Here is a 27,948-nt window from a genome sequence, read left to right on the forward strand (position 1 = left end):
AAGTATTCCTGGATTTCCTTGCTTCTTTGATAAATATATCTCATTTTCCTTTGTTTTTTCTATTAAATGAAATTCATATAAATTTCACAAGAAGTTACTTGTAAAGCTTTTTTTTTTGAAACATATTAGTAATAAGTGAAAAAGGTAGAATAGCAGATAAGTGTGGACAAATGAATTTTCTTGTATGTTCCCCTTGAATAATATATGCTTTATAAGATTTTAGTATGATTTTAATCAGGAAACTATTAGAATACTGAAACATCCACATAAGTTACATCTGCCTGTCTATACATGTATTTCTATATGTTTTGGTTTTCTTAAAATGCTGAAATGCTTTATTGCACTATCTTGGAATCATTAAGGCCAATCTCTGCTTCTCATTAATATCAAGAAAAACTAAGTCATTAAATTAGACATCTAAGTGAAGAATTCATCCTATTCTCCAGGGCCAGCTGGCAGATATCTTTTTCACTAGCACAAGTATAAGGATTAAAAAAACAAAGAACTATTTGAGCTAAATTTTTAATACTTCAAACTCCCAAGAGCAACACAAAGAGAAAGATTCTGGAAGGTGAGAAAAATAACATCAAAGAATAGAAGAGCAGAGTCCCATTTCTTTGCATATAAGGAAGAACCAAAAAACCTGACCACCTGGCTAAATTTTTATCATTGACTTGAATTCCAGTTGACGGGGCTTTACAGGCTTAGAAGAACTCCAAAATTAGAAGGATCTAGGTGCCAGATCAATCGTTTCTGTTCCTTCATTTTTCGAAGACAAATAGCCAACCAAATGCTTCCCCAAACTAAATCTCAATATATTTGGTATCAGATATATAACTTTTATAAATAGATACCCTTTCATACCTCTAGTGTGAGTTTTGATTGACCACAAATTTACCTATTTAGGGAGCATTTCCTGTTCAATAGTAGGGAAACCAGCAAATACCCAGAGGTACCAATTCACTATGATCACTCAAATTTACACCAAAATAAGACATTTGATCTTAGGGAGAAAATACATAAACATATACATTATGATGATAAGTATTTCTGACTTTGACATTGAAAACCTGAGAGTCTATCTCACATTCAATAGGAATTGAGATACAGTGATATTCAAAGCTTTTACTATTTCCCAAAAGGCATTAGAGTCACTCCCAGACCAACAAATCTTCTAATCAAAACACCTGGATTGCAAAATTATTCACTGCATCCCTCAACACTGGACAGGACCAAAGCATGCCTAATGAAGGCAAAACCTATTGGTATTTTAACAAATTACCAAAGCAATGTGACATCCTTCAAAGGAATTAAATTATAAACAGAATCATGATTGGTCAAATAATATTAAAAAGAAAACATATGAAAATAGGGAATGAAAAATGAAATGTCGCAGCTGGGATCACAATTTATATCTCCTCATCAATTCCTTTTCCTCCTATTAAAGAGGACTGAAATTTGTTGAGAAGCGAAAGAAGAAAGAAAAAATGTACCATTTGGGTCATAACTAGTCTAGGGAATGAAAGCAGAATCGTTTTTACATTTTATCCACATAAAGAATTGGAATAATCTCAATGAAGGTCAACAGAATTAAGAGTAGAAGACAAAATTAACTGGCACCTGCGGATGTCACCTCATTTAGGAAACAGTGGAAGACCCTGTAAAAGAAGAGGTTCATACGAAGATTTATGACTGCGACTGCAGAATTTAAGGTTATGGTTCCATTAGGATGTGAATTATAAAGGGAAAACTAATTGAATGAAAATAAATGTAGAGAAAAAAGATGAAAACAAAATGTGAAATAGCAGATCTATAAGTATTATATTAATAAATATATACACAGATATGTGGGAAACAGGCAATAAAACAATAAAAAAGTGACGTAGAAAAAAAACAATCAATACAAAAATGGGAGGAAAGGGGAAAGATATTGAGGAAAAATAGAGAAAATTACATGGAAAAAATAAAACTAAAATCAATAAAATAAAAGAGAATGAACATTACTTAAGGGAAAGAAATAAAAGACCACTGTCAGGGTCCAAGGTACATCTTTGAAGGAGTTGCATGTAGGTGAGGTTCTCGTGCGTGTTGGGGTCAAAGAAGCCCTTGGTGTCGTCGGAGGGGTCGGACAGGACCTGGCTCATGTCCTCGTCAAAGTAGCCTCGCTGGAAGGCCACGTCCACGGGCACTCGGTGGCTGTGCACGGGGTCGATGATGCCGCCCGTGGCGATCTGGGCCTCCAGCAACCTCACGCCGTGGTCCCTGACGATGAGGTCCCTCTTCATGGCCTGGAAGAGGGAGATCCGCTCTCCCGTGTACGGGTCGCAGTAGCCGGTGACGGCCTTCTCCGCGGACAGCAGCTTCTCCTGGATCTCGCCTCCCACCACGCCAGCGGCCACGGCCTCTTCCACGGACAGCTTCTGGTTGCGCAGCGGGTCGATGACGAAGCCGGTGGCGGCCTGGGCCTCCAGCAGCACCAGCGCCGTGCCGGGCCTCAGGATGCCCTTCCACATGGCCTGGTAGATGCTCATCTTCTCCTGCTGCGCCGGGTCCGCCTTGGACGGCACCAGCACGCCCGCGATGCAGCTGGTCCCCTCCAGGTACCTCTTGACCGAGACCATCTCCTTGACTTCCTGCACGCTCTTGGTGCCCTGGGCCAGGTCCCGCAGGGTGTCCGGGCTCAGGATGTGGGACTTGGTCAGCTCCTGGACCGTCACTCTCCTCCTCAGGCCCGGGAAGGACACCTTGCTCAGCTTCTCCTCCGACTCCTCGATGATGGTGGTGAGGGTGGCGATGAGGGTCTCCAGGGTCATGGCGCCAGAGGCGTACTGGGCCAAGAACTCTTCCCTCCTGTCCTCGCTCAGGTAGCTGGAGAAGAGCACGTCCTTCACGGGAACCTTCTGCCCCCTGAGCTGCCCGACTTTCACCTCCATGGTGGCGGTCCTCAGGACGCCAAGAGCTTCTTCACGGCGGTGGCGGCGGGCGTTCCCCTCGTCGGGATCCGGCCCCCGTGGGCCCCCCTGGGCTTCCCTCCGCCGACCCCCGTCCGGACGGGCTTCGCTCTCCTCCAGCGCCCCCTCTGCCTCCTCGATGATGGTGGTGAGCCTGCGGGTCAGGGCTGGCAGGGGCAGGGCCCCCGCGTCGTACTGGGCCAGGAGGTCCTCCCGGACACCCTCGGTCACGTAGGTGGACACCAGGACGTCCCACACGGAGACCTTGCGCCCCCTCCAGTGGCCCACTTTCACCTCCATGGTGGCGGCCTGCAGCGGGCCCCGTGGACCCAGGCCCTCTCGGGAGGAGGCGTGCCTGTCCGAGCCGAGAGTGGTGGCTCCAGGGCCTCTGCCGTCCCCGGCCTCGATCACCAGGGTGGTGAGGGTGCTGGTGAGCTCCTGGATGGACAGGGTGCCCGCTCGGTACTTCCTCAGCAGCGCCTTCCTCTTGCTCTCGGGCACGTCCCTGCAGAACAGCAGCTCCCACACGGACACGGTCTGGCCGCTGAAGAGGCCCCCGTGGACGGTGACCGTGGCCTCCTTCAGGCTGCGCCGCATCTGCTCGCTCAGCTGGGACACGGCGGAGCCCTTGTCGGCCAGCTGCAACATGTAGAGGCCGGTGTCGGGGTCCCGGACGCACCTGTGCATCAGCTGCATGTAGGTGAGGTTCTCGTGCGTGTTGGGGTCAAAGAAGCCCTTGGTGTCGTCGGAGGGGTCGGACAGGACCTGGCTCATGTCCTCGTCAAAGTAGCCTCGCTGGAAGGCCACGTCCACGGGCACTCGGTGGCTGTGCACGGGGTCGATGATGCCGCCCGTGGCGATCTGGGCCTCCAGCAACCTCACGCCGTGGTCCCTGACGATGAGGTCCCTCTTCATGGCCTGGAAGAGGGAGATCCGCTCTCCCGTGTACGGGTCGCAGTAGCCGGTGACGGCCTTCTCCGCGGACAGCAGCTTCTCCTGGATCTCGCCTCCCACCACGCCAGCGGCCACGGCCTCTTCCACGGACAGCTTCTGGTTGCGCAGCGGGTCGATGACGAAGCCGGTGGCGGCCTGGGCCTCCAGCAGCACCAGCGCCGTGCCGGGCCTCAGGATGCCCTTCCACATGGCCTGGTAGATGCTCATCTTCTCCTGCTGCGCCGGGTCCGCCTTGGACGGCACCAGCACGCCCGCGATGCAGCTGGTCCCCTCCAGGTACCTCTTGACCGAGACCATCTCCTTGACTTCCTGCACGCTCTTGGTGCCCTGGGCCAGGTCCCGCAGGGTGTCCGGGCTCAGGATGTGGGACTTGGTCAGCTCCTGGACCGTCACTCTCCTCCTCAGGCCCGGGAAGGACACCTTGCTCAGCTTCTCCTCCGACTCCTCGATGATGGTGGTGAGGGTGGCGATGAGGGTCTCCAGGGTCATGGCGCCAGAGGCGTACTGGGCCAAGAACTCTTCCCTCCTGTCCTCGCTCAGGTAGCTGGAGAAGAGCACGTCCTTCACGGGAACCTTCTGCCCCCTGAGCTGCCCGACTTTCACCTCCATGGTGGCGGTCCTCAGGACGCCAAGAGCTTCTTCACGGCGGTGGCGGCGGGCGTTCCCCTCGTCGGGATCCGGCCCCCGTGGGCCCCCCTGGGCTTCCCTCCGCCGACCCCCGTCCGGACGGGCTTCGCTCTCCTCCAGCGCCCCCTCTGCCTCCTCGATGATGGTGGTGAGCCTGCGGGTCAGGGCTGGCAGGGGCAGGGCCCCCGCGTCGTACTGGGCCAGGAGGTCCTCCCGGACACCCTCGGTCACGTAGGTGGACACCAGGACGTCCCACACGGAGACCTTGCGCCCCCTCCAGTGGCCCACTTTCACCTCCATGGTGGCGGCCTGCAGCGGGCCCCGTGGACCCAGGCCCTCTCGGGAGGAGGCGTGCCTGTCCGAGCCGAGAGTGGTGGCTCCAGGGCCTCTGCCGTCCCCGGCCTCGATCACCAGGGTGGTGAGGGTGCTGGTGAGCTCCTGGATGGACAGGGTGCCCGCTCGGTACTTCCTCAGCAGCGCCTGCCTCTTGCTCTCGGGCACGTCCCTGCAGAACAGCAGCTCCCACACGGACACGGTCTGGCCGCTGAAGAGGCCCCCGTGGACGGTGACCGTGGCCTCCTTCAGGCTGCGCCGCATCTGCTCGCTCAGCTGGGACACGGCGGAGCCCTTGTCGGCCAGCTGCAACATGTAGAGGCCGGTGTCGGGGTCCCGGACGCACCTGTGCATCAGCTGCATGTAGGTGAGGTTCTCGTGCGTGTTGGGGTCAAAGAAGCCCTTGGTGTCGTCGGAGGGGTCGGACAGGACCTGGCTCATGTCCTCGTCAAAGTAGCCTCGCTGGAAGGCCACGTCCACGGGCACTCGGTGGCTGTGCACGGGGTCGATGATGCCGCCCGTGGCGATCTGGGCCTCCAGCAACCTCACGCCGTGGTCCCTGACGATGAGGTCCCTCTTCATGGCCTGGAAGAGGGAGATCCGCTCTCCCGTGTACGGGTCGCAGTAGCCGGTGACGGCCTTCTCCGCGGACAGCAGCTTCTCCTGGATCTCGCCTCCCACCACGCCAGCGGCCACGGCCTCTTCCACGGACAGCTTCTGGTTGCGCAGCGGGTCGATGACGAAGCCGGTGGCGGCCTGGGCCTCCAGCAGCACCAGCGCCGTGCCGGGCCTCAGGATGCCCTTCCACATGGCCTGGTAGATGCTCATCTTCTCCTGCTGCGCCGGGTCCGCCTTGGACGGCACCAGCACGCCCGCGATGCAGCTGGTCCCCTCCAGGTACCTCTTGACCGAGACCATCTCCTTGACTTCCTGCACGCTCTTGGTGCCCTGGGCCAGGTCCCGCAGGGTGTCCGGGCTCAGGATGTGGGACTTGGTCAGCTCCTGGACCGTCACTCTCCTCCTCAGGCCCGGGAAGGACACCTTGCTCAGCTTCTCCTCCGACTCCTCGATGATGGTGGTGAGGGTGGCGATGAGGGTCTCCAGGGTCATGGCGCCAGAGGCGTACTGGGCCAAGAACTCTTCCCTCCTGTCCTCGCTCAGGTAGCTGGAGAAGAGCACGTCCTTCACGGGAACCTTCTGCCCCCTGAGCTGCCCGACTTTCACCTCCATGGTGGCGGTCCTCAGGACGCCAAGAGCTTCTTCACGGCGGTGGCGGCGGGCGTTCCCCTCGTCGGGATCCGGCCCCCGTGGGCCCCCCTGGGCTTCCCTCCGCCGACCCCCGTCCGGACGGGCTTCGCTCTCCTCCAGCGCCCCCTCTGCCTCCTCGATGATGGTGGTGAGCCTGCGGGTCAGGGCTGGCAGGGGCAGGGCCCCCGCGTCGTACTGGGCCAGGAGGTCCTCCCGGACACCCTCGGTCACGTAGGTGGACACCAGGACGTCCCACACGGAGACCTTGCGCCCCCTCCAGTGGCCCACTTTCACCTCCATGGTGGCGGCCTGCAGCGGGCCCCGTGGATCCCGGCCCTCTCCGGAGGAGGCGTGCCTGTCCGAGCCGAGAGCGGTGGCTCCAGGGCCTCTGCCGTCCCTGGCCTCGATCACCAGGGTGGTGAGGGTGCTGGTGAGCTCCTGGATGGACAGGGTGCCCGCTCGGTACTTCCTCAGCAGCGCCTGCCTCTTGCTCTCGGGCACGTCCCTGCAGAACAGCAGCTCCCACACGGACACGGTCTGGCCGCTGAAGAGGCCCCCGTGGACGGTGACCGTGGCCTCCTTCAGGCTGCGCCGCATCTGCTCGCTCAGCTGGGACACGGCGGAGCCCTTGTCGGCCAGCTGCAACATGTAGAGGCCGGTGTCGGGGTCCCGGACGCACCTGTGCATCAGCTGCATGTAGGTGAGGTTCTCGTGCGTGTTGGGGTCAAAGAAGCCCTTGGTGTCGTCGGAGGGGTCGGACAGGACCTGGCTCATGTCCTCGTCAAAGTAGCCTCGCTGGAAGGCCACGTCCACGGGCACTCGGTGGCTGTGCACGGGGTCGATGATGCCGCCCGTGGCGATCTGGGCCTCCAGCAACCTCACGCCGTGGTCCCTGACGATGAGGTCCCTCTTCATGGCCTGGAAGAGGGAGATCCGCTCTCCCGTGTACGGGTCGCAGTAGCCGGTGACGGCCTTCTCCGCGGACAGCAGCTTCTCCTGGATCTCGCCTCCCACCACGCCAGCGGCCACGGCCTCTTCCACGGACAGCTTCTGGTTGCGCAGCGGGTCGATGACGAAGCCGGTGGCGGCCTGGGCCTCCAGCAGCACCAGCGCCGTGCCGGGCCTCAGGATGCCCTTCCACATGGCCTGGTAGATGCTCATCTTCTCCTGCTGCGCCGGGTCCGCCTTGGACGGCACCAGCACGCCCGCGATGCAGCTGGTCCCCTCCAGGTACCTCTTGACCGAGACCATCTCCTTGACTTCCTGCACGCTCTTGGTGCCCTGGGCCAGGTCCCGCAGGGTGTCCGGGCTCAGGATGTGGGACTTGGTCAGCTCCTGGACCGTCACTCTCCTCCTCAGGCCCGGGAAGGACACCTTGCTCAGCTTCTCCTCCGACTCCTCGATGATGGTGGTGAGGGTGGCGATGAGGGTCTCCAGGGTCATGGCGCCAGAGGCGTACTGGGCCAAGAACTCTTCCCTCTTGTCCTCGCTCAGGTAGCTGGAGAAGAGCACGTCCTTCACGGGAACCTTCTGCCCCCTGAGCTGCCCGACTTTCACCTCCATGGTGGCGGTCCTCAGGACGCCAAGAGCTTCTTCACGGCGGTGGCGGCGGGCGTTCCCCTCGTCGGGATCCGGCCCCCGTGGGCCCCCCTGGGCTTCCCTCCGCCGACCCCCGTCCGGACGGGCTTCGCTCTCCTCCAGCGCCCCCTCTGCCTCCTCGATGATGGTGGTGAGCCTGCGGGTCAGGGCTGGCAGGGGCAGGGCCCCCGCGTCGTACTGGGCCAGGAGGTCCTCCCGGACACCCTCGGTCACGTAGGTGGACACCAGGACGTCCCACACGGAGACCTTGCGCCCCCTCCAGTGGCCCACTTTCACCTCCATGGTGGCGGCCTGCAGCGGGCCCCGTGGACCCAGGTCCTCTCGGGAGGAGGCGTGCCTGTCCGAGCCGAGAGTGGTGGCTCCAGGGCCTCTGCCGTCCCCGGCCTCGATCACCAGGGTGGTGAGGGTGCTGGTGAGCTCCTGGATGGACAGGGTGCCCGCTCGGTACTTCCTCAGCAGCACCTGCCTCTTGCTCTCGGGCACGTCCCTGCAGAACAGCAGCTCCCACACGGACACGGTCTGGCCGCTGAAGAGGCCCCCGTGGACGGTGACCGTGGCCTCCTTCAGGCTGCGCCGCATCTGCTCGCTCAGCTGGGACACGGCGGAGCCCTTGTCGGCCAGCTGCAACATGTAGAGGCCGGTGTCGGGGTCCCGGACGCACCTGTGCATCAGCTGCATGTAGGTGAGGTTCTCGTGCGTGTTGGGGTCAAAGAAGCCCTTGGTGTCGTCGGAGGGGTCGGACAGGACCTGGCTCATGTCCTCGTCAAAGTAGCCTCGCTGGAAGGCCACGTCCACGGGCACTCGGTGGCTGTGCACGGGGTCGATGATGCCGCCCGTGGCGATCTGGGCCTCCAGCAACCTCACGCCGTGGTCCCTGACGATGAGGTCCCTCTTCATGGCCTGGAAGAGGGAGATCCGCTCTCCCGTGTACGGGTCGCAGTAGCCGGTGACGGCCTTCTCCGCGGACAGCAGCTTCTCCTGGATCTCGCCTCCCACCACGCCAGCGGCCACGGCCTCTTCCACGGACAGCTTCTGGTTGCGCAGCGGGTCGATGACGAAGCCGGTGGCGGCCTGGGCCTCCAGCAGCACCAGCGCCGTGCCGGGCCTCAGGATGCCCTTCCACATGGCCTGGTAGATGCTCATCTTCTCCTGCTGCGCCGGGTCCGCCTTGGACGGCACCAGCACGCCCGCGATGCAGCTGGTCCCCTCCAGGTACCTCTTGACCGAGACCATCTCCTTGACTTCCTGCACGCTCTTGGTGCCCTGGGCCAGGTCCCGCAGGGTGTCCGGGCTCAGGATGTGGGACTTGGTCAGCTCCTGGACCGTCACTCTCCTCCTCAGGCCCGGGAAGGACACCTTGCTCAGCTTCTCCTCCGACTCCTCGATGATGGTGGTGAGGGTGGCGATGAGGGTCTCCAGGGTCATGGCGCCAGAGGCGTACTGGGCCAAGAACTCTTCCCTCCTGTCCTCGCTCAGGTAGCTGGAGAAGAGCACGTCCTTCACGGGAACCTTCTGCCCCCTGAGCTGCCCGACTTTCACCTCCATGGTGGCGGTCCTCAGGACGCCAAGAGCTTCTTCACGGCGGTGGCGGCGGGCGTTCCCCTCGTCGGGATCCGGCCCCCGTGGGCCCCCCTGGGCTTCCCTCCGCCGACCCCCGTCCGGACGGGCTTCGCTCTCCTCCAGCGCCCCCTCTGCCTCCTCGATGATGGTGGTGAGCCTGCGGGTCAGGGCTGGCAGGGGCAGGGCCCCCGCGTCGTACTGGGCCAGGAGGTCCTCCCGGACACCCTCGGTCACGTAGGTGGACACCAGGACGTCCCACACGGAGACCTTGCGCCCCCTCCAGTGGCCCACTTTCACCTCCATGGTGGCGGCCTGCAGCGGGCCCCGTGGACCCAGGCCCTCTCGGGAGGAGGCGTGCCTGTCCGAGCCGAGAGTGGTGGCTCCAGGGCCTCTGCCGTCCCCGGCCTCGATCACCAGGGTGGTGAGGGTGCTGGTGAGCTCCTGGATGGACAGGGTGCCCGCTCGGTACTTCCTCAGCAGCGCCTTCCTCTTGCTCTCGGGCACGTCCCTGCAGAACAGCAGCTCCCACACGGACACGGTCTGGCCGCTGAAGAGGCCCCCGTGGACGGTGACCGTGGCCTCCTTCAGGCTGCGCCGCATCTGCTCGCTCAGCTGGGACACGGCGGAGCCCTTGTCGGCCAGCTGCAACATGTAGAGGCCGGTGTCGGGGTCCCGGACGCACCTGTGCATCAGCTGCATGTAGGTGAGGTTCTCGTGCGTGTTGGGGTCAAAGAAGCCCTTGGTGTCGTCGGAGGGGTCGGACAGGACCTGGCTCATGTCCTCGTCAAAGTAGCCTCGCTGGAAGGCCACGTCCACGGGCACTCGGTGGCTGTGCACGGGGTCGATGATGCCGCCCGTGGCGATCTGGGCCTCCAGCAACCTCACGCCGTGGTCCCTGACGATGAGGTCCCTCTTCATGGCCTGGAAGAGGGAGATCCGCTCTCCCGTGTACGGGTCGCAGTAGCCGGTGACGGCCTTCTCCGCGGACAGCAGCTTCTCCTGGATCTCGCCTCCCACCACGCCAGCGGCCACGGCCTCTTCCACGGACAGCTTCTGGTTGCGCAGCGGGTCGATGACGAAGCCGGTGGCGGCCTGGGCCTCCAGCAGCACCAGCGCCGTGCCGGGCCTCAGGATGCCCTTCCACATGGCCTGGTAGATGCTCATCTTCTCCTGCTGCGCCGGATCCGCCTTGGACGGCACCAGCACGCCCGCGATGCAGCTGGTCCCCTCCAGGTACTTTTTTACTGTTTCTTTTAATGCAATTTCTGAGACTTTTTTTCTTCCATCCTGCAGTTCTTCCAATGTATTTTTATTAATGATATCTGCTTTGAAAAGTTCATTTGCTGTTACTTGTCTTCTTAATCCTTGGAACCATACCTCCTTTCTTTTCTTTTCTTTTTCTTCAATTAATTCCCATATAATTTTTACAATACTTTCTAATGCTTTCGATGTGTCCTGTCTGTATTTGCTTACTAGCTCCTGTTTCTTTTCTTCAGTGACATATTCAGAACAGAGTAGGTCCCACACTGACATTTTTCTCCCTTTATATCTTCCCTTTGTTACCATCACCACTTCTGCTTTGAGCGCCTTCTCAGTGGCTTCATCTATGTGCTTGTAATCCTTTTTATTCTTGACTATGGGAAGCAAAGCCAAGCCTGTTTCTCGGTCTTTTATGCACCTTGAATATAATTCTGCATAATTCATCTTTTCGTGTGTATTAGGATCCTGGAATCTTTTACTCCCATGCCTTGTGTTTGATAGGAGGCTGAATGTTTCAGAATCCAAGCAGTCTCTTTGACAGGCCACCTCTTCAGGGAGACGGTGGCCATATCTCGGGTCAATGACACCCCCTGTGGCCACCTGTGCCTCCAGCATCCTCATTGCTTCCTCTTTTTCTATCATACCTTTCTTCATGGCCTTGTAGAGGGAGATCTTCTCACCTGTGCCTGCGTCGAGGTAGCCAGACACAGCTTTCTCTGCATCTTGCAGATCTTCCTGTACCTCCCTACCTATGAGACCTAGAGCCACCGCTTCATTCACAGACACTCTTTGGTTTTTCACAGGGTTAATGATGAAACCAGTGGCAGCCTGTGCTTGTAGAAGCTGCATCCCAATTGCCCTGGGGATCACTTTTCTCTTCATGGCCTCATAGACACTCATTTTTTCCTTTGTAGATGGTATTATCAACCCAGCAATGCAGCCCGTCCCGTCTATGTATCTTTTCACTGATTCCATCTGGCTAAGTTTTTCTGCTGCCTGTTTTCCCTTTGGAAGATCAGCAAGAATTTTCTCATCGATGATCCCAGAATTGAAGAGCTCTGCAGCTGTCACGTCTCCACAGGGTCCTTTCACCTTAATGGTTTGGTTCTGTTTTTCAGTTTCCTCAATGGTGTTCATGATGATTTCTAAGAGTTGCTCTAGGTGCACAGTCTTCGATTTGAACTGTCTGACCAGGTCTCTCTTTCTTTGCCATGTGAAATACTGAGACGAAAGCAGGTCCCAGATGGAAACGATTTGATTGGCAAACTTTCCAATGGACACTTTGGTGGTCCTGGATCGCAGCAGCTGTTTTGTGGCCTCATCAATGAAAACATAGCTCTCTCCTTTCTGTACTATTTGCAACATATAGAGCCCCGTGTCTGGCTCTTGAATACACCTTTCCAACAGCTGCAGATATGTGAGGTTCTCATGGGTGTTGGGGTCAAAGAAGCCCTTGGTGTCATCTGAAGGGTCAGACAGGATCTGGTTCATCTCTTCATCAAAGTAGCCACGTTGGTAGGCCACCTCCACAGGCACTCGGTGGCTATGCACTGGATCAATGATGCCGCCCGTAGCAATCTGGGCCTCTAAGAGGCGGATGGCATGACACTTCAAGATGAGTCCTTTGTTCATGGCTTCAAAGAGGGAAATTTGTTTGTTGGTGTAGGGGTCCATGTAGCCAGTGACAGCTTTCTCGGCACTCAGAAGTTTCTCATATACTTCCCTTCCAATGAGTCCCACTGAGAATGCTTGCTCTACAGACATCTTCTTGTTCTCTACAGGGTCAATGATGAAACCAGTGGCAGCCTGGGCCTCTAGCAGCACCAGAGCTGTGCCTGGCCTCAATATGCCCCTCTGCATGGCATCATAGATGCTCAGCCTGTCTTTTGTGCCCTGAATGAAGACTCCAGCTATGAAGTTGACCCCCTCCAGGAACTGTTTCACACCATCCATTTTGGTCACTTCATACACTGTTTTTATCCCCTGGTTCAGGTCATCCAGTGTTTTCTTGTCAATCAGATGGGATTTGAACAGGTCATTAGCTGACACCTGCTTCCTGAGGCCAGGGAATGTGATCTTCCTGGCCCTCTCCTCTGTCTCCTCAATAAGAGTGGTGACATCTGTGACCACCTGGCGTAGGGCTGCAGCCCTCCCTGAACGACCCAGTTCTACCAATTCCTTCTGCTTGTCAGCACTAACGTACTCAGAGTGGAGCAGGTCCCACAGTGACACAGTTTGGCCTTTGAACCTCCCCACTTTGACAGGAACTGTCATGGCTTTCAGAGCCATGATGGTGTGGTCATCTACATCCAACGCCACACTCCGGGAAAGTGGGAGCAGCCATAGATTTGTCTCAGAGTCCAAGATGCACCTGTCCTTTAACTCTTGGTATGTCACCTCGTCCCGAGTGTTGGGGTCAAAAAAAAATTTCTTATCTCCAGTGTTCTTGGTTAAAACCTGTGCTGTCTCTTCATCTATGAAGCCAAGCTTGTAGGCAGCTGGCATGGGTAGATGCAAGTGATGAATAGGGTCTACAATGCCCCCGGTAGCCAACTGTACTTGCAGAAGGAGGAAGGCTTCGCTTTGGTCAATTAGCCCCTTGCCCATGGCTTGCCAAACAGAGATGGTGCTGCCTGTGTATGGATCACTGTAACCAGTCACTGCTCGCTCTGCTTGAATGAGCTGCTCACTCAGCTCTCCTCCAATCACGCCAGTCTTGATTGCATCTTCCACAGACAATTTCTGGTTGTTCTGTGGGTTGACAAGTGAGCCTGCAGCCAGCTGGGCTTCCAACAGCCTCAGCCCCAGGCCAGGGGGAAGCAAGTTGCTTTTCATAGCCTGGTAGATGCTCATCTTGGCTTTGGAGCCCTCCACCTGGACCCCAGCAATGCATCCTGTTCCTTGTAAGTACTTTTTCACCTCTGGCCTCTGGGCAACCTCAGTTGGTGACTGTGTCCCTTGAACCAGTCCCTCCAGTGTCTCCAGGTCAATGATTCCTGTGTCCAGCATCCAGACAGCAGGGACATCCCCCCGTAGGCCTTGTAGCATGATATGGGTCTGAGCTTGCAGTTCTGACTCTCTTACCTGCTTCAGAGCGGCAGCTACAATTTCTTGTATTGTCATCCGCCCCAGCCGGAAGTCTTCCAAGAAGGCTGCCCTTTGATCCTCAGTGAAGTGCCCAGAATACAGCAGGTCCCAGAGGGAAATAGCCTTCTCTGTCACCAGTGTGCCCTGGAAGACCTGTTGGATTTGTTCATCTGTGGGGATCGGGGCAGCTCTTTGGGGCAGGGGTAGCAGATGACATCCAGAAGCCTCATCTTGCTGACAGTGCTCTATAAGCTGGGCATAGCTGATGTTCTCACTCCCATCCACTGTAGAGAATGTCTGCATGGTGGCAGGGGAGGCTCCAGAAAGAGTCTTCTCCATCTCCTCATCAATGTAACCTCGCTGGGTGGCCACTTCCATAGGGACATGGTGGTGGCTGTTTGGATCAATGATACCTCCGGTAGCTACCTGGGCTTCTAGGAGCTGCATGGCCTGCTGGGAAGGGACTAGACCCTTTTTCATTGCTTGGAAAAGGGAAACCTTCTTGCCTGTAAAGGGGTCCATGAAGCCTGTCACTGCTTCCTCAGCATAATGGAGCTTCTCATGGAGCTCTGGCCCCACCAATCCCTTTCTTACAGCATCATCCACAGATAGCTTCTCATTGCTCACAGGGTCAATGATGGAACCAGTGGCAGCCTGGGCTTCAAGGAGAGGAAGGGCCACACTAGGTCCCAATAATTTCTGCTTCATGGCTTCATAAAAACTAAGCTTCTGGTTAGAAGGCTGCAGGAGGACTCCCCCAATGGTGCCTGAGCCATGCAGATACTTGCGGACTGACTCCATTTTCAAGAGCTCCTGAGGACTCACCCTTCCCTCCAGCACCTTCTCTAGGAGGACATGGTCAATGATGTGAGACTCCAGGAGCTGATAGGCAGTGACACAACCCCGGAGGGTTGGTAGAGTGATGCCTGCCCACTTTTTCATCTCTTCTTTTAATCTCTGCACAATTTGCTCCAAGGTTATCTTCTTCAGCCTGTAGTGGGTCAGAATCTCCCTCCTCTGGCCCTCACTGAAGTACTCAGAGTTGATCAGCTCCCATACAGAGATCTGTTGGCCTTTGAACCTGCCATATTTCACCATCAGGAAGGAGTTCTGGAAAGCCTGGCGGGTGGCTTCACTCACCAGCTGAGGCTTTCGGCTGTTGAGTGGCAAGAGGGAAAGACCAGTGACTGGCTCCGTCACACACTTTTCCAGCAGCTGCAGGTAGGTGAGGTTCTCATGTGTGTTGGGATCAAAGAAGCCCCTGGTATCATCGGAGGGGTCAGATAAGATCAGATTCATTGTCCGGTCAAAGTAGCCACGCTTGTAGGCCACCTCTACAGGGACCCGGTGGCTATGCACAGGATCGATGATGCCACCTGTGGCTATCTGGGCCTCCAGTAAGCGGATGCCATGGTTCCTAACAATGAGGTCTTTGTTCATGGCCTGGAACAAGGAAAGCCTGTCTCCCGTGTATGGGTCCATGTAACCTGTCACCGCTCTCTCCGCTGACAGTAGTTTTTCATAAACATCAGGTCCGATGATATTGGCCCGCAGGGCATCTTCCACAGAATATCTCTTGTTCTCCTTTGGGTCGATGATAAAACCTGTGGCTGCCTGGGCCTCCAGAAGAATGAGGGATGTCCCTGGTCTCAGGTAACCCTTCCTTCTGGCCTCATAGATACTGATCTTTTCCTGGGAGTCGGGCAGGAGCAGGCCACTGATGCACCCTGTCCCTTGCAGGTACTTCCTGACAGTGTCAAGGTCCCCCACATCCTGTGCTGTTGTCTGTCCTTGTTCCAACTTCTCATACAGGTCCTGATTAATGATCTCTGACTTGAGAAGCTCCCCTGGGGTCACAGGATCCCTTAGGCCTTTGAAGGTGACACGGGAAGTAGCAGCAGCCTGATCTATGGTGGCAATGAGCTGGGACGCCAGCATCTTTGCTGAGAGTGCTCCCTCCTTGTACTGATGAGCTAGGGCAGCTCTCTGCTCTGTTGGGATGGCATCTGAGAAGAGCAGCTTCCAAAGAGATACCTTTTGTCCTTTGAACTTCCCTGATGTAGCAACTGTTGTGGCCTTCCTCAGTCCCTCTTGGGTAGCATGGTCAATGAACCAGCACCCTTCTGAATGTCCCCTGTGATCTTCCCCAAAGAGGGGCAGGAAAAGGGAGCCAGTGGCTGGATCAGTGACGCAGCAGACTAGCAACTGCTCATAGGTGAGGTTCTCCTGGGTGTTGGGATCAAAGAAGCCAGTAGGTTGGGAGAGACTGGCAAGTGTCTCCTTGTCTAGACAGTTCCATTGAAAAGCAGTCTCCAGAGGAAGCCGGTGTTTCCTAGCAGGGTCAATAATCCCCCCTGTGGCTAGCTGAACCTCTAGAAGCCGTAGGGCCAATTCCTTCTGCACAAGCCCCTTCCTCATGGCTTGAAAGAGGGGGATGAGATTCTTGCTGAAGGGATCTGGGTACCCAGTCACTGCCCGCTCTGCTATCAAGAGTTTCTCCCGGAACTCAGGTCCCACAAGTCCAACCTTAATAGCTTCATCCAGTCCCAGCTTCTTTTCATTGGCAGGATCCATGAGCGAACAAGTAGCAGCCTGTGCCTGAAGGAGGGCAAGTGCAGTGCCAGGGGGAAGGAGATGCTCTATCAGGGCCTGGTAGATGGTCTTCTTCTGGCCTGTAGATATCAAGAGGACCCCAACCACACTGCCTGTTCCTTCCAAGTAACGCTGCACTTCTTCCTGGGCCCTCACCTCAGATACTAGCAGTCTTCCTTTCCTCAGGTCCTCAAATACTTTCCTGGGCAGGATGCCAGCTTCCAGGAGCTGTTCACTGCTTACCATCCCTCCCAGAGCCGGGAAAGTGATCTTCAGTGGGAGCAGAAGTAGTCCTGTGCCAGGGCTCAGCATACACCTGTTCCTAAGCTCTTGGTAGGTAAGTGGTTCCTGTGTGTTGGGGTCAAAGAAGGTCCGGGGGCCATCAGATGTGGGGTCAGATAGTCTGTGGCCTGTTTCCTCATCCAGGAGGCCCTTCTGGTAGGCAAGTTCTAGTGAGACACGACTTCCTTTTGCAGGATCAATTATGCCACCTGTGGCCAGCTGGGCTTCCAGCCAGCTCAGGCCTGAATTTCTGGCCACAACTTCCTTGTGGAGAGCTTGGAAGAGGGACAGCTTCCCTGGTCCATAGGGGTCAGGATAGCCAGTGAGGGCTCGCTCAGCCGTGAGCAGCTTCTCCTTTAGCTCAAGGCCAATCAGCCCCTGCCTCACTGCTTCAGACACAGAGAGCAGTTGACTCTGAGTGGGGTCAATGAGGCCTCCAGTGGCTGCCTGGGCTTCAAGAAGAGCCAGTCCCACATTGGCTGGAAGAAGGCCTTGCTGTATGGCTTCATAGAGGCTCAGGGTCTGGGCAGAAGCCTCCAAGTACACCCCAGCAATGGAGCCTCTCTGTTGTGGATGCATCTCCCCATCATGGGAAGTTACAGGAAATTCCATCCTGGATTCAGGAGGGACAGTCTTAGGTATGGTCTTCAGGACCCTGGGAGTTTGAAGTGTTCCAGTGCCATTGACTGAGATAGCTGAATCTCCATTCATAGTGCTGGTGGCAATTGAGACACGTCCCTCGTCTACCTCCACGTCCTGTGGTCTCCTCTTAAGCAGTGCTTGCTTCCTAGGAAGGTAGAGAAGCAAAGAAACGGCCCCATAACTTGAGGTGCCACCACCACATGGCCCTTCAGAGAGGCCCCTACATAAGCTCCTGCCTTTGGTCATTGGGGGAAGGAAAAAGGACCTATAGAGGGTCCTACAAGAATGATCAAGTCTCATAAAGTCTCTGATTTGGAAGGGACCAGAAGCCCCCAGTCCAACCTCTCCCTAAACAGAAATCCCTAATTCCACATTTCTGACTCTTAATCATCCTGCCTATATCTGGTGGCCTTTAGCTCATTGCTTTTAAAAGCATTAATTGTTGGGGAAGTTTTTCTTTACATGAAGCCAAATGATATCTTTTTGCAATTTCTACCCATTGTTCCTAGTTTGGATGTCTGGGGCCTGGCAGAACAAGTACAATCCCTCTCCTATATGACAGTCCCCCAAGACAATTTTCATGTATCCCATGAGGCTTCTCTTCTATAGTCTGAGCATCTCCATTTTCTTCTAATTCCCCAGGTGCTGGTGTCTCTCCCTCTAAGACTACCTCCTATCTACTCTGTATGTATCTTGTATTACTGATTTATGTATAAAATGTTGTCTCCTTCCTTAATCTATGAGCTCCTTGAGGGAAGGGACTGTTTTCTACCTTCTTTAAGCACAGGACCTGGCATTTAGTAGGTATTTCATAAATGCTTGTTGATAGATCGATTCATTGGTGTGATCTGGTTTGTATTCTCCTCCTGGTTGCCCTCTTCTATTTGTGCTTCAAAGACTCAGAGAATAGGACAAGAAAGAAATGAGATTGGAGCTAAGAAAGGGGCAAGGGCAGGAGCAGAATGGTCTCAAAGTTCCACATAATGACTCCATGGTAGCTTTATCTCTTGGTTCCACTAGGAAGGGTTGCCACCAATATGGTCACCTGTCTAGAGTCTGAGGTAAGGGAGAAATGGGGATCAGAAGATGAGACATGAGCTAGAGTAAGATTGGACATTAGCAATTGAGTTGGAATTAGACTGGAAAAATGGGTCTAACTAGTTAACAACAGTTAGGTGGCACAGTGGATTGAAATGGGCCTGGTGTCAGGAAGACCTGAATTCAAATCTAGCCTCAGACACTTACTAGCTTTGTGACCCTGGACAAATCACTTAACCTTTATTTGCATCAGTTTTCTCAATTGTAAAATAGAGATCATAATAGCACCTATCTTCCAGGGTTATGTGAGGGTCAAATGAGATAATTGTAAAATGCTTAGTACAGTTCCTATTACATATAGCACTATAGCTATATATAAGCACTATATAAATGTTAGCTATCATTATTTTAGTGAATGGAGAAGAGGTGTCTAGGCTTAGGTTGATCTGAAGAGGGAAAGAAGGGTCTGGGATAGAGCAAAGAATCTCATCCTCTCTTTTCTTTCTCCTTCCTTCTTTCTTTAACTCTCTCCTTCCTTCCCTTCCTCCACTTTCTTCCTTCCTTCCTCAACTCTCTTCCTTCCTTCCTCCATTCTCTTCCTTCCTTCACTCACTTCCTTCCTTTATTCCCTCCCTCCCTGCCTTCCTTCCTTCCTTCCTTCCTTCCTTCTTTCCTCCACTCCTCCCCAGAAAGGGCTCCATGAAGAAGATAATACTTGAGCTAGACCTTGAATCCCAGTAAGGATTTCACTAGGAAGTAAATAGTATATCAGGCATTCCAAGCAATCCCAGAGATGTTTGTATCATCTGAAGAGGTGAGAGTTAAAGGTGTGGGAGCAGATAAAATTCACCAAAAGAAAGTAGAGTCTTGGGACCATCATGTAGATGGATTATTGGAAGGAACTGGAATATTTTGCCCAAACAAGATAGTGTGAAATTATCTCTGTGGTTCTTTCAAGCTCTAAATTCATATAATTCTGTCTATAACATGATACTTAGTCTCCAAAAAACTGAATTCTATTTGTTCTGCTTGACACCAGAAGGCAAAATTGGAAGTAATGAAGTATGGCTAGGCAAATTTTAATTCAATGCAAGGAAAAAACTTCTTGTTCAACAATTGAATGGATTGCCTGAGTAGGTAGGGAACTCCATCACTGGAGGTCTTTCAGCCCAGCTCCTTGTTGGGGATGTTGTAGAGGGGATTCCTGGGCAGATGCAGGTTAGCAAAGACAACAAATTGCACTTATTTATATTGGACTGCCTCCCTAGCCCATGCTCTAAAGGCATATGCATTTAGGAATACTTGCTTTTAGGTGACAGGAAAAGGGAGTAAAGCCTGCAGAGGAGATAGCCCAATCATAGAGGAAGGAGGAAAATGAGGAGGGAGTAAAGAGCTTCCCCAAAGTGGGGAGGGGAGGGTGATATGGTCAAGGTTGAGGATTGAGAAGAGACTACCAAATTTGGTAATCAGGAAGTTGTTGGTGTTCTTGGAGAGAACAGTTTTCTGAGAGTGATAGGAACTGAAACAGATTACAGACCACTGAGGAGAGAGTAGATGGTGAGGAAGTACGGTCAGGGAGAGGCACTTTGATGTTAATTTTCTAGATGGGATTTGTCATGAGTACTAGAAGAGGCAGCTCTTGACCCATGAGCCCTAGCTTGGTCTGGCCCCTGGCACTACTCTTGCCCCTTATAGATCAAAGAGCCCCTGTCTCAAAGGGAAAGACCTCTCTTCTTCCTTATGGGTAAGTGGCATTATGGGTAAGGACTTGAAGAAGGGTACAGAGATGCAGGAGTAGTCAAGGTAGGGGCTGGAAATTAAATCCCATGCCTATCTATCAATCTCTATGCTTTCAGGCTCTGAATACAGGCATGTCTGACTTTCTGAAGATAGTTTGGGCATCCAAGGGAAGGGAGTCAGAGAAAGGAGGCTAGGAAGATAAAGACTATCTTCTACTTTTCTTCATTTAATATTCCACACCCCTCTGCCCCTGCCCTTTTGCCCTTTGAGGGTAGGACCCAAGGGAGGAGAAAGAAGAGGAAGAGAGAAGGAAAAAGAAAGAGGAGAATTACAGAGAAGGGAGACTAGGGAAGTTGAGAGATCAGACTATGTTCCAGGACCCAGAACCCAATGGGGTCACTATGGCCACCCTTCCTTTTCCTAGCCTCTCCATGATTAGCTATGTGGCCTTCCTGGAGCCATGACAGGGAAAGGTCCCTGTTTCAAGCTAAGTCAATTCCCCCTCCCTCTGACCTTTGCCCAGTGTTGAGGTTGCCATGGGCAGGGAGCCCAGAGATTAGGCGGGAAACTGAAGAAAAACAGTACCCTCTTTCAGCCAGTGGCATGGAAATGATAGGCAGAGATCAATGGGGCGATAGACCTGCTGGGAATGGGTGGGTCTGGAGAAGGGAGAGAAAAGAAAATTGGGTGTGTTTCCTTCTATATCCCCCACCCTCCCAAAGTTAATTAGGGGATCTTAGCACCTCCTCAGGACTCCAAACCCTGGAGTTGGCATATTGACATCAAGGAACCTATGGACCCAGGATAAAAGGGTAGCGGGGAGATAGGGGAGGAAACAGGGTTTTCATTTAGGTTCAGTATCAGAAAAAAATTTTTTTCCCTAATGACAAAAGCTTGAAAGGTCATGGTTTCCTACCCCTTACTGGAGGTGGGAGACCAAAGATTAGATGACTTTTTAGGTATGCTATAGAAGCGGTTCTTTTTCAGGCAGAGGTTTGGACTAGCTGGGTTCTCTGAAGTCCCTTCCTACTCTGAGCTTCTGGGACTCATTCTTTTGATCCTCAATGTCTTCACCTGTAAAATAGATATGCTCTAAGGTTCCTTCTTCAATCCTCTAATCATTTGTGTCAGAATGAGGCTCCTGGGGGCAGCTGGATGGCTCCATGGCTTGAGAGCCAGGCCTACAGACAGGAGGTCCTAGGTTCAAATCTGGCCTCAGGCACTTCCTAGTTTTGTGACCCTAGGCAAGTCACTTAACTCCCTGTGCTAGGCCCTTATCACTCTTCTGCCTTGGAACCAATACATAGTATTGATTCTAAGATGAAAGGTAAGGGTTTTTAAAAAATAAAGCAATGAGGCGCCTGAGGAGAGAACTAGAGAATGGCTGTGCCTCTCTCTCTGTTCCTGATCTATGAAGTTTCCTGCCCCAGAAATTGGTGGGGACACATTGGCTGGTCCTTCTTTGACTACATCTTCACAAGACTGGGAGGGACTCTGGGATGTGGTTGCATCCAGGGGCAGGATGGGTTGAAATTGCCTTAATGCCTTGCAATTTTCCAGAATCAATGAATGTGAGAATTGAAAGGGATTTATAGACCTTAGTTTAGCCCCATCATTTTCTAGAGGAGGAACAGAAGACTCCAAGAAGGAAAGAAATTGTCTAGTTAGTTGGACCAGAGCTGTAACATGATCTCCAAGTCTCCTGACTCCCAATCCAGATCTCTGCATGAAGTTAATCCTATCCCTTTCTGTGCCCTCTCCCTTCAGGACTGTGGCTTTATTGGCCTAGAGAGGCCAGCCCAGATCCATCTACTTACTCAATAGAACCCACCTGGGCACAAGGAGAGAGAATATCCCCCCCCTCCTTGCCATGCACAACTCCTATAAGGTCACTAAGAGAAACTGGATTTATAGTGCCCCCATTCAGAACCCAACACCCCTTCCCCTCATATTGTGATGCTGGAACACTTTTTCCCCACCAGATATACACAAACACAACTAGACTAGACCCTGGGGAGTCCCTGCCCTCAGGCCAGGCAGGGATCTCCCTATACAGACATAAAGGCCACACCCAGAGTTGGCCCAGGAATCTCTCTCTCTCTCTCTCTCTCTCTCTCTCTCTCTCTCTCTCTCACACACACACACACACACAGAAACACACACACTCTCTCTCTCTCTCTCTCTCTTTCTATATATATATACATATATATATATATATATATATATATCATTCTGTCACCCTCTCTCCCAGGGTTCCCCCTCCACATAGACACAAATGTCACCACCTAGTCTGGGCTCAAAGATCCCTCTTGCCTGCCCCTAGACACACAGTCTGAGTCCAAAGACTCAGTGCCCCCCATCCAGATTCCTGGACTGGACTTGGGAAGAACAAGTGATAGAGGGAGAAGGGAAGACACGCCATCCTCATTCCAGGAGGACCCTTCAAGAGCATGCAGAACCTGGTACCCATGAGGGACTCAGCCTAGGAGGGGTGTATCCATATCCCTGACATTAAACCATTCCTATCATATTCCCAGGCCATAGAACATATATTTCCCTGGACAGTTTCTCAAAGGAAAAAAAAAACAGGGAGAAGGCAGGTTTCAAGAAAATGTAAGAATGAATTTCCTTACTAATAGAATTCCCCAACAATAAAATGGGCTTCCCTCTATAGGGAAGAAATTCCCCATCATTGAATGAATAGTTTTATAGTTAGAAGGAAACTTAGAGATCACTATGTCCAACTGATTTTAGGGATAAAAAAATGGATTAGAAGGAAGACACTTGTACAAGGTGACATGAGTAAATATTAAGTCACTAGGGTTTGAAACCAGGTCCTCTGAAATCAAATCCAGTGTCCTGGCTGAAGATTTACCCCACCTATCTCTCTAGTTGGAGACAATAATCACAGATCCCTCATCTAAACTAAGTTTTACAAAGTACTTTACTCACAACTCCCACTGAGGCGGACTACTGTCTTTGTTTTACAGATAAGAAAACTGAGGCTCAAAGTGGACAAGTGACTAGTGTCAAAAACCCAAAATCCTTGCCCTAGATCAGGATGCACTAGATTACCTCTGAGAGGTCCCTTTCAACTTCCTTATTTTATGAGGCATAAACATATATTCTGATAATGACATCCTAGGATTCCGATTCACTCCTGGAAAGGAGAGGATGAATTAATTCATCCCTGGATCTAGTGCCCTCTTTCCGGGACACAATCCCCTCATTCCGAATACTTATTCTTTGGGATAAATGCCTTGCTTCCCTTATTCCCAGGACATACCCCAATCATTTCGTGAACATGGTCCCCACCAGCCAGTGGGCTCTCAGGTTCTCCAAAACTTCAGTCACACATTCTCCTCTGGGTAAGGAGGGGTCCCGAACCATCCCCATCCCAATTCACTGGCTTAAGTATCCCTTCCGGGGTAGGTGGGAGCCCAGATGGAAGTACAGTGAGAGATACATTTTCACTTCCTTCCTCAGTTCAGCACTTTGCCTTCCCAGCTCGAATAGGTCTGGTCAGCCAATCGGATACACTGTATTTTGACCCCTGTGCTATCATTTTGGTGCTATCATTTTGGATAATAGCCAACCAACTACCTTCCCAGGGCAGAGGTACAAGGGGAAAGCATTAGGTGCTCCAAGTTGAGAGTCTCAAGCCTTTGGAGGAGACTCTAGCTCCCAGCTTCACCCGGTCCATAATACCCCATTCCTAAAAGCAATAGCCGGGGGCGGGGGCGGGGGGAGGAATCTCTTAGGATTTTTCAATCTAGACCTCATTTCTAAGTCCAGGAATATTGTTCCCGTCTCTGCAAAGTCCTCACACTTCAGCCCAGGAATCTGAATACCTCACTTCATAACTGCCAATTTCTTCAGCTCGGGACACTAGATCCTCATTTAACTTTCCCTCTCTTCAGTACCAGAACTTCGGCACCTACGCCCCACAACATTTCTTAGCTATGGCTCCCTCCCTTTGACATGATCCCACTCTCCTGACACCCACAGCGCACACCTGTAGACTTCTCCGGGGTTTGGCGAGTGTCAGCTTCTTCAGCCTCTCTGGTCCTGTCCTGCTTCACTTCCCAGCTCCACACGTTTTAAACCTGGCACCTCCCAGCACCTTTAGCACTTCCCAGCCCTAAAGCGGCCACGGACCAGGAGGCTCCTCCCCGCCGGCCAGCCCTTCCCATTCCACCCTCCCAGGCCGGGAGCCCCTGGTCTCTCTTCTAGGCTGGGGGGTTCCCAGGTAAGAGAAGTGCAGAAGGGGGTGGGTCGAGGCCCAGGCTGGGGCTGGGGGCGGGAGGCTTAGAATAGGAATGAGCTGAGGAAGCTTTTCTTGAAGGAGTGAGGGAGGGGTGCAGGGAACAGTGTTGTTGGGAGGGGACAGAACCCCCAAGTCCCAGGGCCGAGGCAAAAGAAGGGATGAGAATGTAGATCCAGTTCTGATTCCCACTCCCACCCCCACACCCAGGGGTGGGTTAGACCGACACCCATTGAGACAGTCAAATGTTCGAAGACACAACTGCGGACCTATACTATGTCAGGCCCCCCGGGGCCGGGAGCTGCCCGCTTGTTGTGCGGGTAGCCAGGGGTGGGGCCTGTTGCTGGGGATGGAGGGGTGCTATGAGACAGGGCCCCTCCTTTCCTCCCTCCCAGCTCCCGACGCCTAACGTCAGAGGAAAGGAATGTGGTGGTTGGGGTGGGGGGCATTCGGGAAGGGCCGAAGGCAGCAACCTCTCACCTACGGTGGCTATGGGACTGGAGGTGGGCGCCCATCCTCTTCCTTCCAGAGCCTCCTCCAGCCCCGAAATTCACTCTCCAGGTGAATTGAGGAGAGGGCTAAGGGGGAGGGGGTGGGAGTCCAACCCCTCAGCTTTGAGAAGCCCGGTCCTCCCCGCCTCTCCATATGTCAGGACCCTGGAATGTCCCACGTGAGTCGAGGAAGAGACTAGCAGCGCAGGGATCCCGGGTTCCGTAGTCTCGTCTCACATCTCATTTCAAAACAATTCCAGCCTATCGCTGGCAGGTCTGGCAGGACACTGGAGGCGGAGGGGTGGGAGAGCTAGGTACCCTTGGCCCCACGTAAACTGGCTGCCTAGGACCCCAGGACTTCAGGAGTGGCCAGCCCCGGCATCCCGTCGCTACCCGGTTTCCTCCAACTCGGTGGTGGGTAGCCAGGTCCACCGGCTCTGGCTAGGTGCTGGGGTGAGGGAACGGGTTGTAACCTGACTGAGCAAAGGTGGGGGTAGATCCAGCCTCCGGGCCTAGGCTGGCACCCTAAGGGGAAGGGACATTTGCATCTAGTTTGCCAGGGAAATTCTAAGCCGCCCGAACTTGGAAGGGTGAAGGGGGGTGAGGGTGGGGCAGAGAGATAAAGGCAGCCACAAAAGTAATTAGCGTTTATATAAAACTTTATTGCTGAGGTGTGAGGGTAGCGGGAGACCTAAGCCACTGAGGGCAGGACCTCTGCTGCCAGCAGGGAGTACACAAACATGCGGACACACAGACGTCCGTCCAGCCTGCTTAGAGCTGGGCATGCCCATCAGATTCTCCTAGGTGAAAGCCGTCAGGTGCCCCGCCCCGCTCCACACGCACAGCAGGAGGTCAACAGTCCCTGAGCGCTGGGGGGCGGGGGGAGGGAAGGAGCTGTGATAGATGTAGTCTCTTCCGGGGGTTACCCCCACGCAGCCCTAAAAGCCCTGGGCTCTTAACCCTCAGCAATTGATCTTCTGATTGGTCCACAGCTCAGTTCTGCCTAGGCTTTATTCCTGTGCTCTCCAGCTCCTGCTCTCTCTCCTCTGGTTCATTCTTCCTCTGCTCTGGTAGCTGCTCCTTCCCCTCCAGTTCTTGCTCTACGTGTCCCGATGCCCTCTCTATGCCCTCTACTGTGCTTTCTAGCTTTTCTGGTGCCCACTCTGTGCCCTCTGCTGCCGGCTTTGTCCTCTCTGTTTCCTGTAATGACTGTTCTAATGCTTCTTTCCCAGCCACCTTTGTCTCCTCCTTCGATCCCTCTTTTGTCCCTTCTAGGGTCCTCTCCTTCCATTCTGGTGCCCACTCTATATCCTTTAGTGCCTGCTCTGCCTCTTTCCCATGTAGATTCTCTCCCTTCTCCAGTGCCTTTGGTTCCTGTTGTATCCCCTCCAGTGTCCACTTTGCCTTCTCCAGTGTCCTTTCTTTCCATTCTGGTGCCTGCTCTGCCTCTAGGACTTGCTTAATCCCCTTTAATTCATTCTGTGCTTCTTTCACTAGCACCTGGCCTGTGCCTTTCAGTGCCCACTCTGTCTCTAGTACCTGAGCTGTCTCTTCCAGTGTCTGCTGTGTTTCCTTCTCCAGTGCTTGTCCTGTGCCCTCTGTTGCCCATTCTGTTTCTAGTACCTGAGCTGTCTCCTCCAGTGTCTGCTCTGTTTTTTTCTCTAATGCCTGCCCTGTGCCTTCCAATATCTCCCTTCCCTCTTTCCCACCTGCCCTTTCTGTTTTCTCTGTGGCCCAATCTTTGCTCTCCAGTGCCTGCTCTGTTTTTGATGCCTTCTTTGTCTCTTCTGTTGTTTCCTCTTTTGCTTTTTCCGGTATATGTTCTGACTCCTCTGGTGCCTGCTGTGTGTCTTCTTGAATCTGCTCTGTGCTTTCTGAGTCTGGCACCTGCCCTGTGCCCACAGGTACCCCAATTGGCTTGCTTTTCACTGATACCTCTGTAGTTGTTCTGGGCTTGCTGTCAGTGAGCAATGTAGTGCTGAAGGGGCGGGGTGCCCTGTCCCCAGACCTGGTTCTCCGAAGAACTGACTGTGAGAAGGAACAGAAGAACATCAGCATCAGGGTCTTGGCCTCACCCTAATGCCCACCTTTGCCATTTCCAGTCCTGGGTGCTGCCTTCCCTCTTTCCCCACCCCTTGCTTAAGTTAGCCAATGGCTATAGGCCTGAAGGAGCCTATGCACACCACTGATTGAGGGAGGTTCTAGATGGAGAATGGCAGGGCCCTTAGCAGGAGATGATGGGGTCAAGGGATCCCAGGGGAGAAGACTACCTGCCTAACACCCAACAATCCCACCTTTCGGGCTTGGGGACTGTTGGGGGCTGAGGCACTGCTGGAGAGGCTGAGATTAGAGGCAGAGCAGCTCCGAGATAAGGTTTTGTGAGGGGGGTCAGGAGTTCCATCTGGAGTCAGGAACTTCTCATTAATCTTCAGGTTAGTTCGGCTTTTCACTGGCAGAGAGAAGGAAAGCCAACAGGTTATGTGTGTGTGTATGGGTGTGTGTGTTTGTGTATATGTGTATATATATATATATATGTACATATATTGATTGATTGATTGATTGATTGGGGGGAAGAGAAAAAGAAAGAGGGTTTAGCTGCAAATCTATTCTCTTTACCCCCTTCCCCTATCCCCTATGCTCCCCCTCTAGACTTAAGTCTTAGCCTTCAAGACACTTTACCAGTTTTCCTGTTTTTGCCTTCATGTGGTCAGGTCTGTCTGCATGACTTCTGACTCTTGGCCTCTGGCTTGTCCTGACCCTCATTTTTCAGGAATACCTTACCTAGCTGGCCCAACTAGTTCTGATATGGCTACTCTGAACTTTTCATACCTCCCCCTCCCTCTCATTCTACTGTGCTGACCACCAATGTCCCACTCTTATCTACCTCCTATGCCTAGTTTCTCAGTTCATACCCAGGGCCTGCTTCCATTTTGAAAATCCCAACTAGAGCTTCAACTTGTCTCTGAACATGCACAACTCCTAAGCCTACACAAATCTCAATCCCTGAGTCTCTCATTCCATTGCTTCATTTCCATACTGGAAAAAAATGGCTGAAAATTGTATATTGTATAGGACAAATAGCCCATTTAGTGAGACTACTGGTAAATTTCTCTTGAACACACCTTACAGATAGATAATTACATGGGTCACTTCTGGATCATATCTGGGAATGATCCCAAAATGGACAGCCAGTATTTACTTTTTGGGTCTTCCTAGCTTCCAAATAGTCAGGCCTCAGTTCTTGGACTGGCCTAGGATCATGTCTCCTGGCCACTATCTT

At 53.3% G+C, this 27,948-nt stretch overlaps 2 protein-coding genes across 5 annotated transcripts in view; both read right to left on the reverse strand.

The window, feature by feature from the left end:
* Positions 1–506: 506 nt before the first annotated feature.
* EPPK1 (epiplakin 1) lies at positions 507–24,111 on the reverse strand. 2 transcript variants are annotated; one of them, XM_007488704.3, is made up of 2 exons: positions 23,929–24,111; positions 507–17,280 (listed from the first exon to the last, which is right to left on the reverse strand). In XM_007488704.3, exon 2 carries the CDS (start codon positions 17,202–17,204, stop codon positions 2,001–2,003), a length of 15,204 nt encoding a protein of 5,067 aa, XP_007488766.2. In that variant the 5' UTR covers positions 17,205–17,280; positions 23,929–24,111; the 3' UTR covers positions 507–2,000. The 2 variants fall into 2 exon arrangements, with proteins under 2 accessions (XP_007488766.2, XP_056678837.1); XM_056822859.1 differs by having other exon boundaries at positions 23,920–24,111.
* Positions 24,112–25,309: 1,198 nt separating this feature from the next.
* Positions 25,310–27,948, reverse strand: part of LOC103106059 (microtubule-actin cross-linking factor 1, isoforms 6/7-like) — a 105,658-nt gene continuing 103,019 nt past the window's right edge. For all 3 annotated transcript variants that reach the window (XM_007488707.3, XM_007488706.3, XM_007488709.3), the window contains 2 exons: positions 26,963–27,117; positions 25,310–26,696 (listed from right to left, as the gene is read on the reverse strand). In XM_007488707.3, the coding sequence (XP_007488769.2) occupies positions 25,662–26,696; positions 26,963–27,117 (1,190 nt within the window). In that variant the 3' untranslated portion in view covers positions 25,310–25,661. The remainder of the gene's footprint in view (positions 26,697–26,962; positions 27,118–27,948) is intronic.

The sequence above is a fragment of the Monodelphis domestica genome, chromosome 3, assembly GCF_027887165.1.
Source record: "Monodelphis domestica isolate mMonDom1 chromosome 3, mMonDom1.pri, whole genome shotgun sequence".
Lineage (NCBI taxonomy): Eukaryota > Metazoa > Chordata > Mammalia > Didelphimorphia > Didelphidae > Monodelphis > Monodelphis domestica.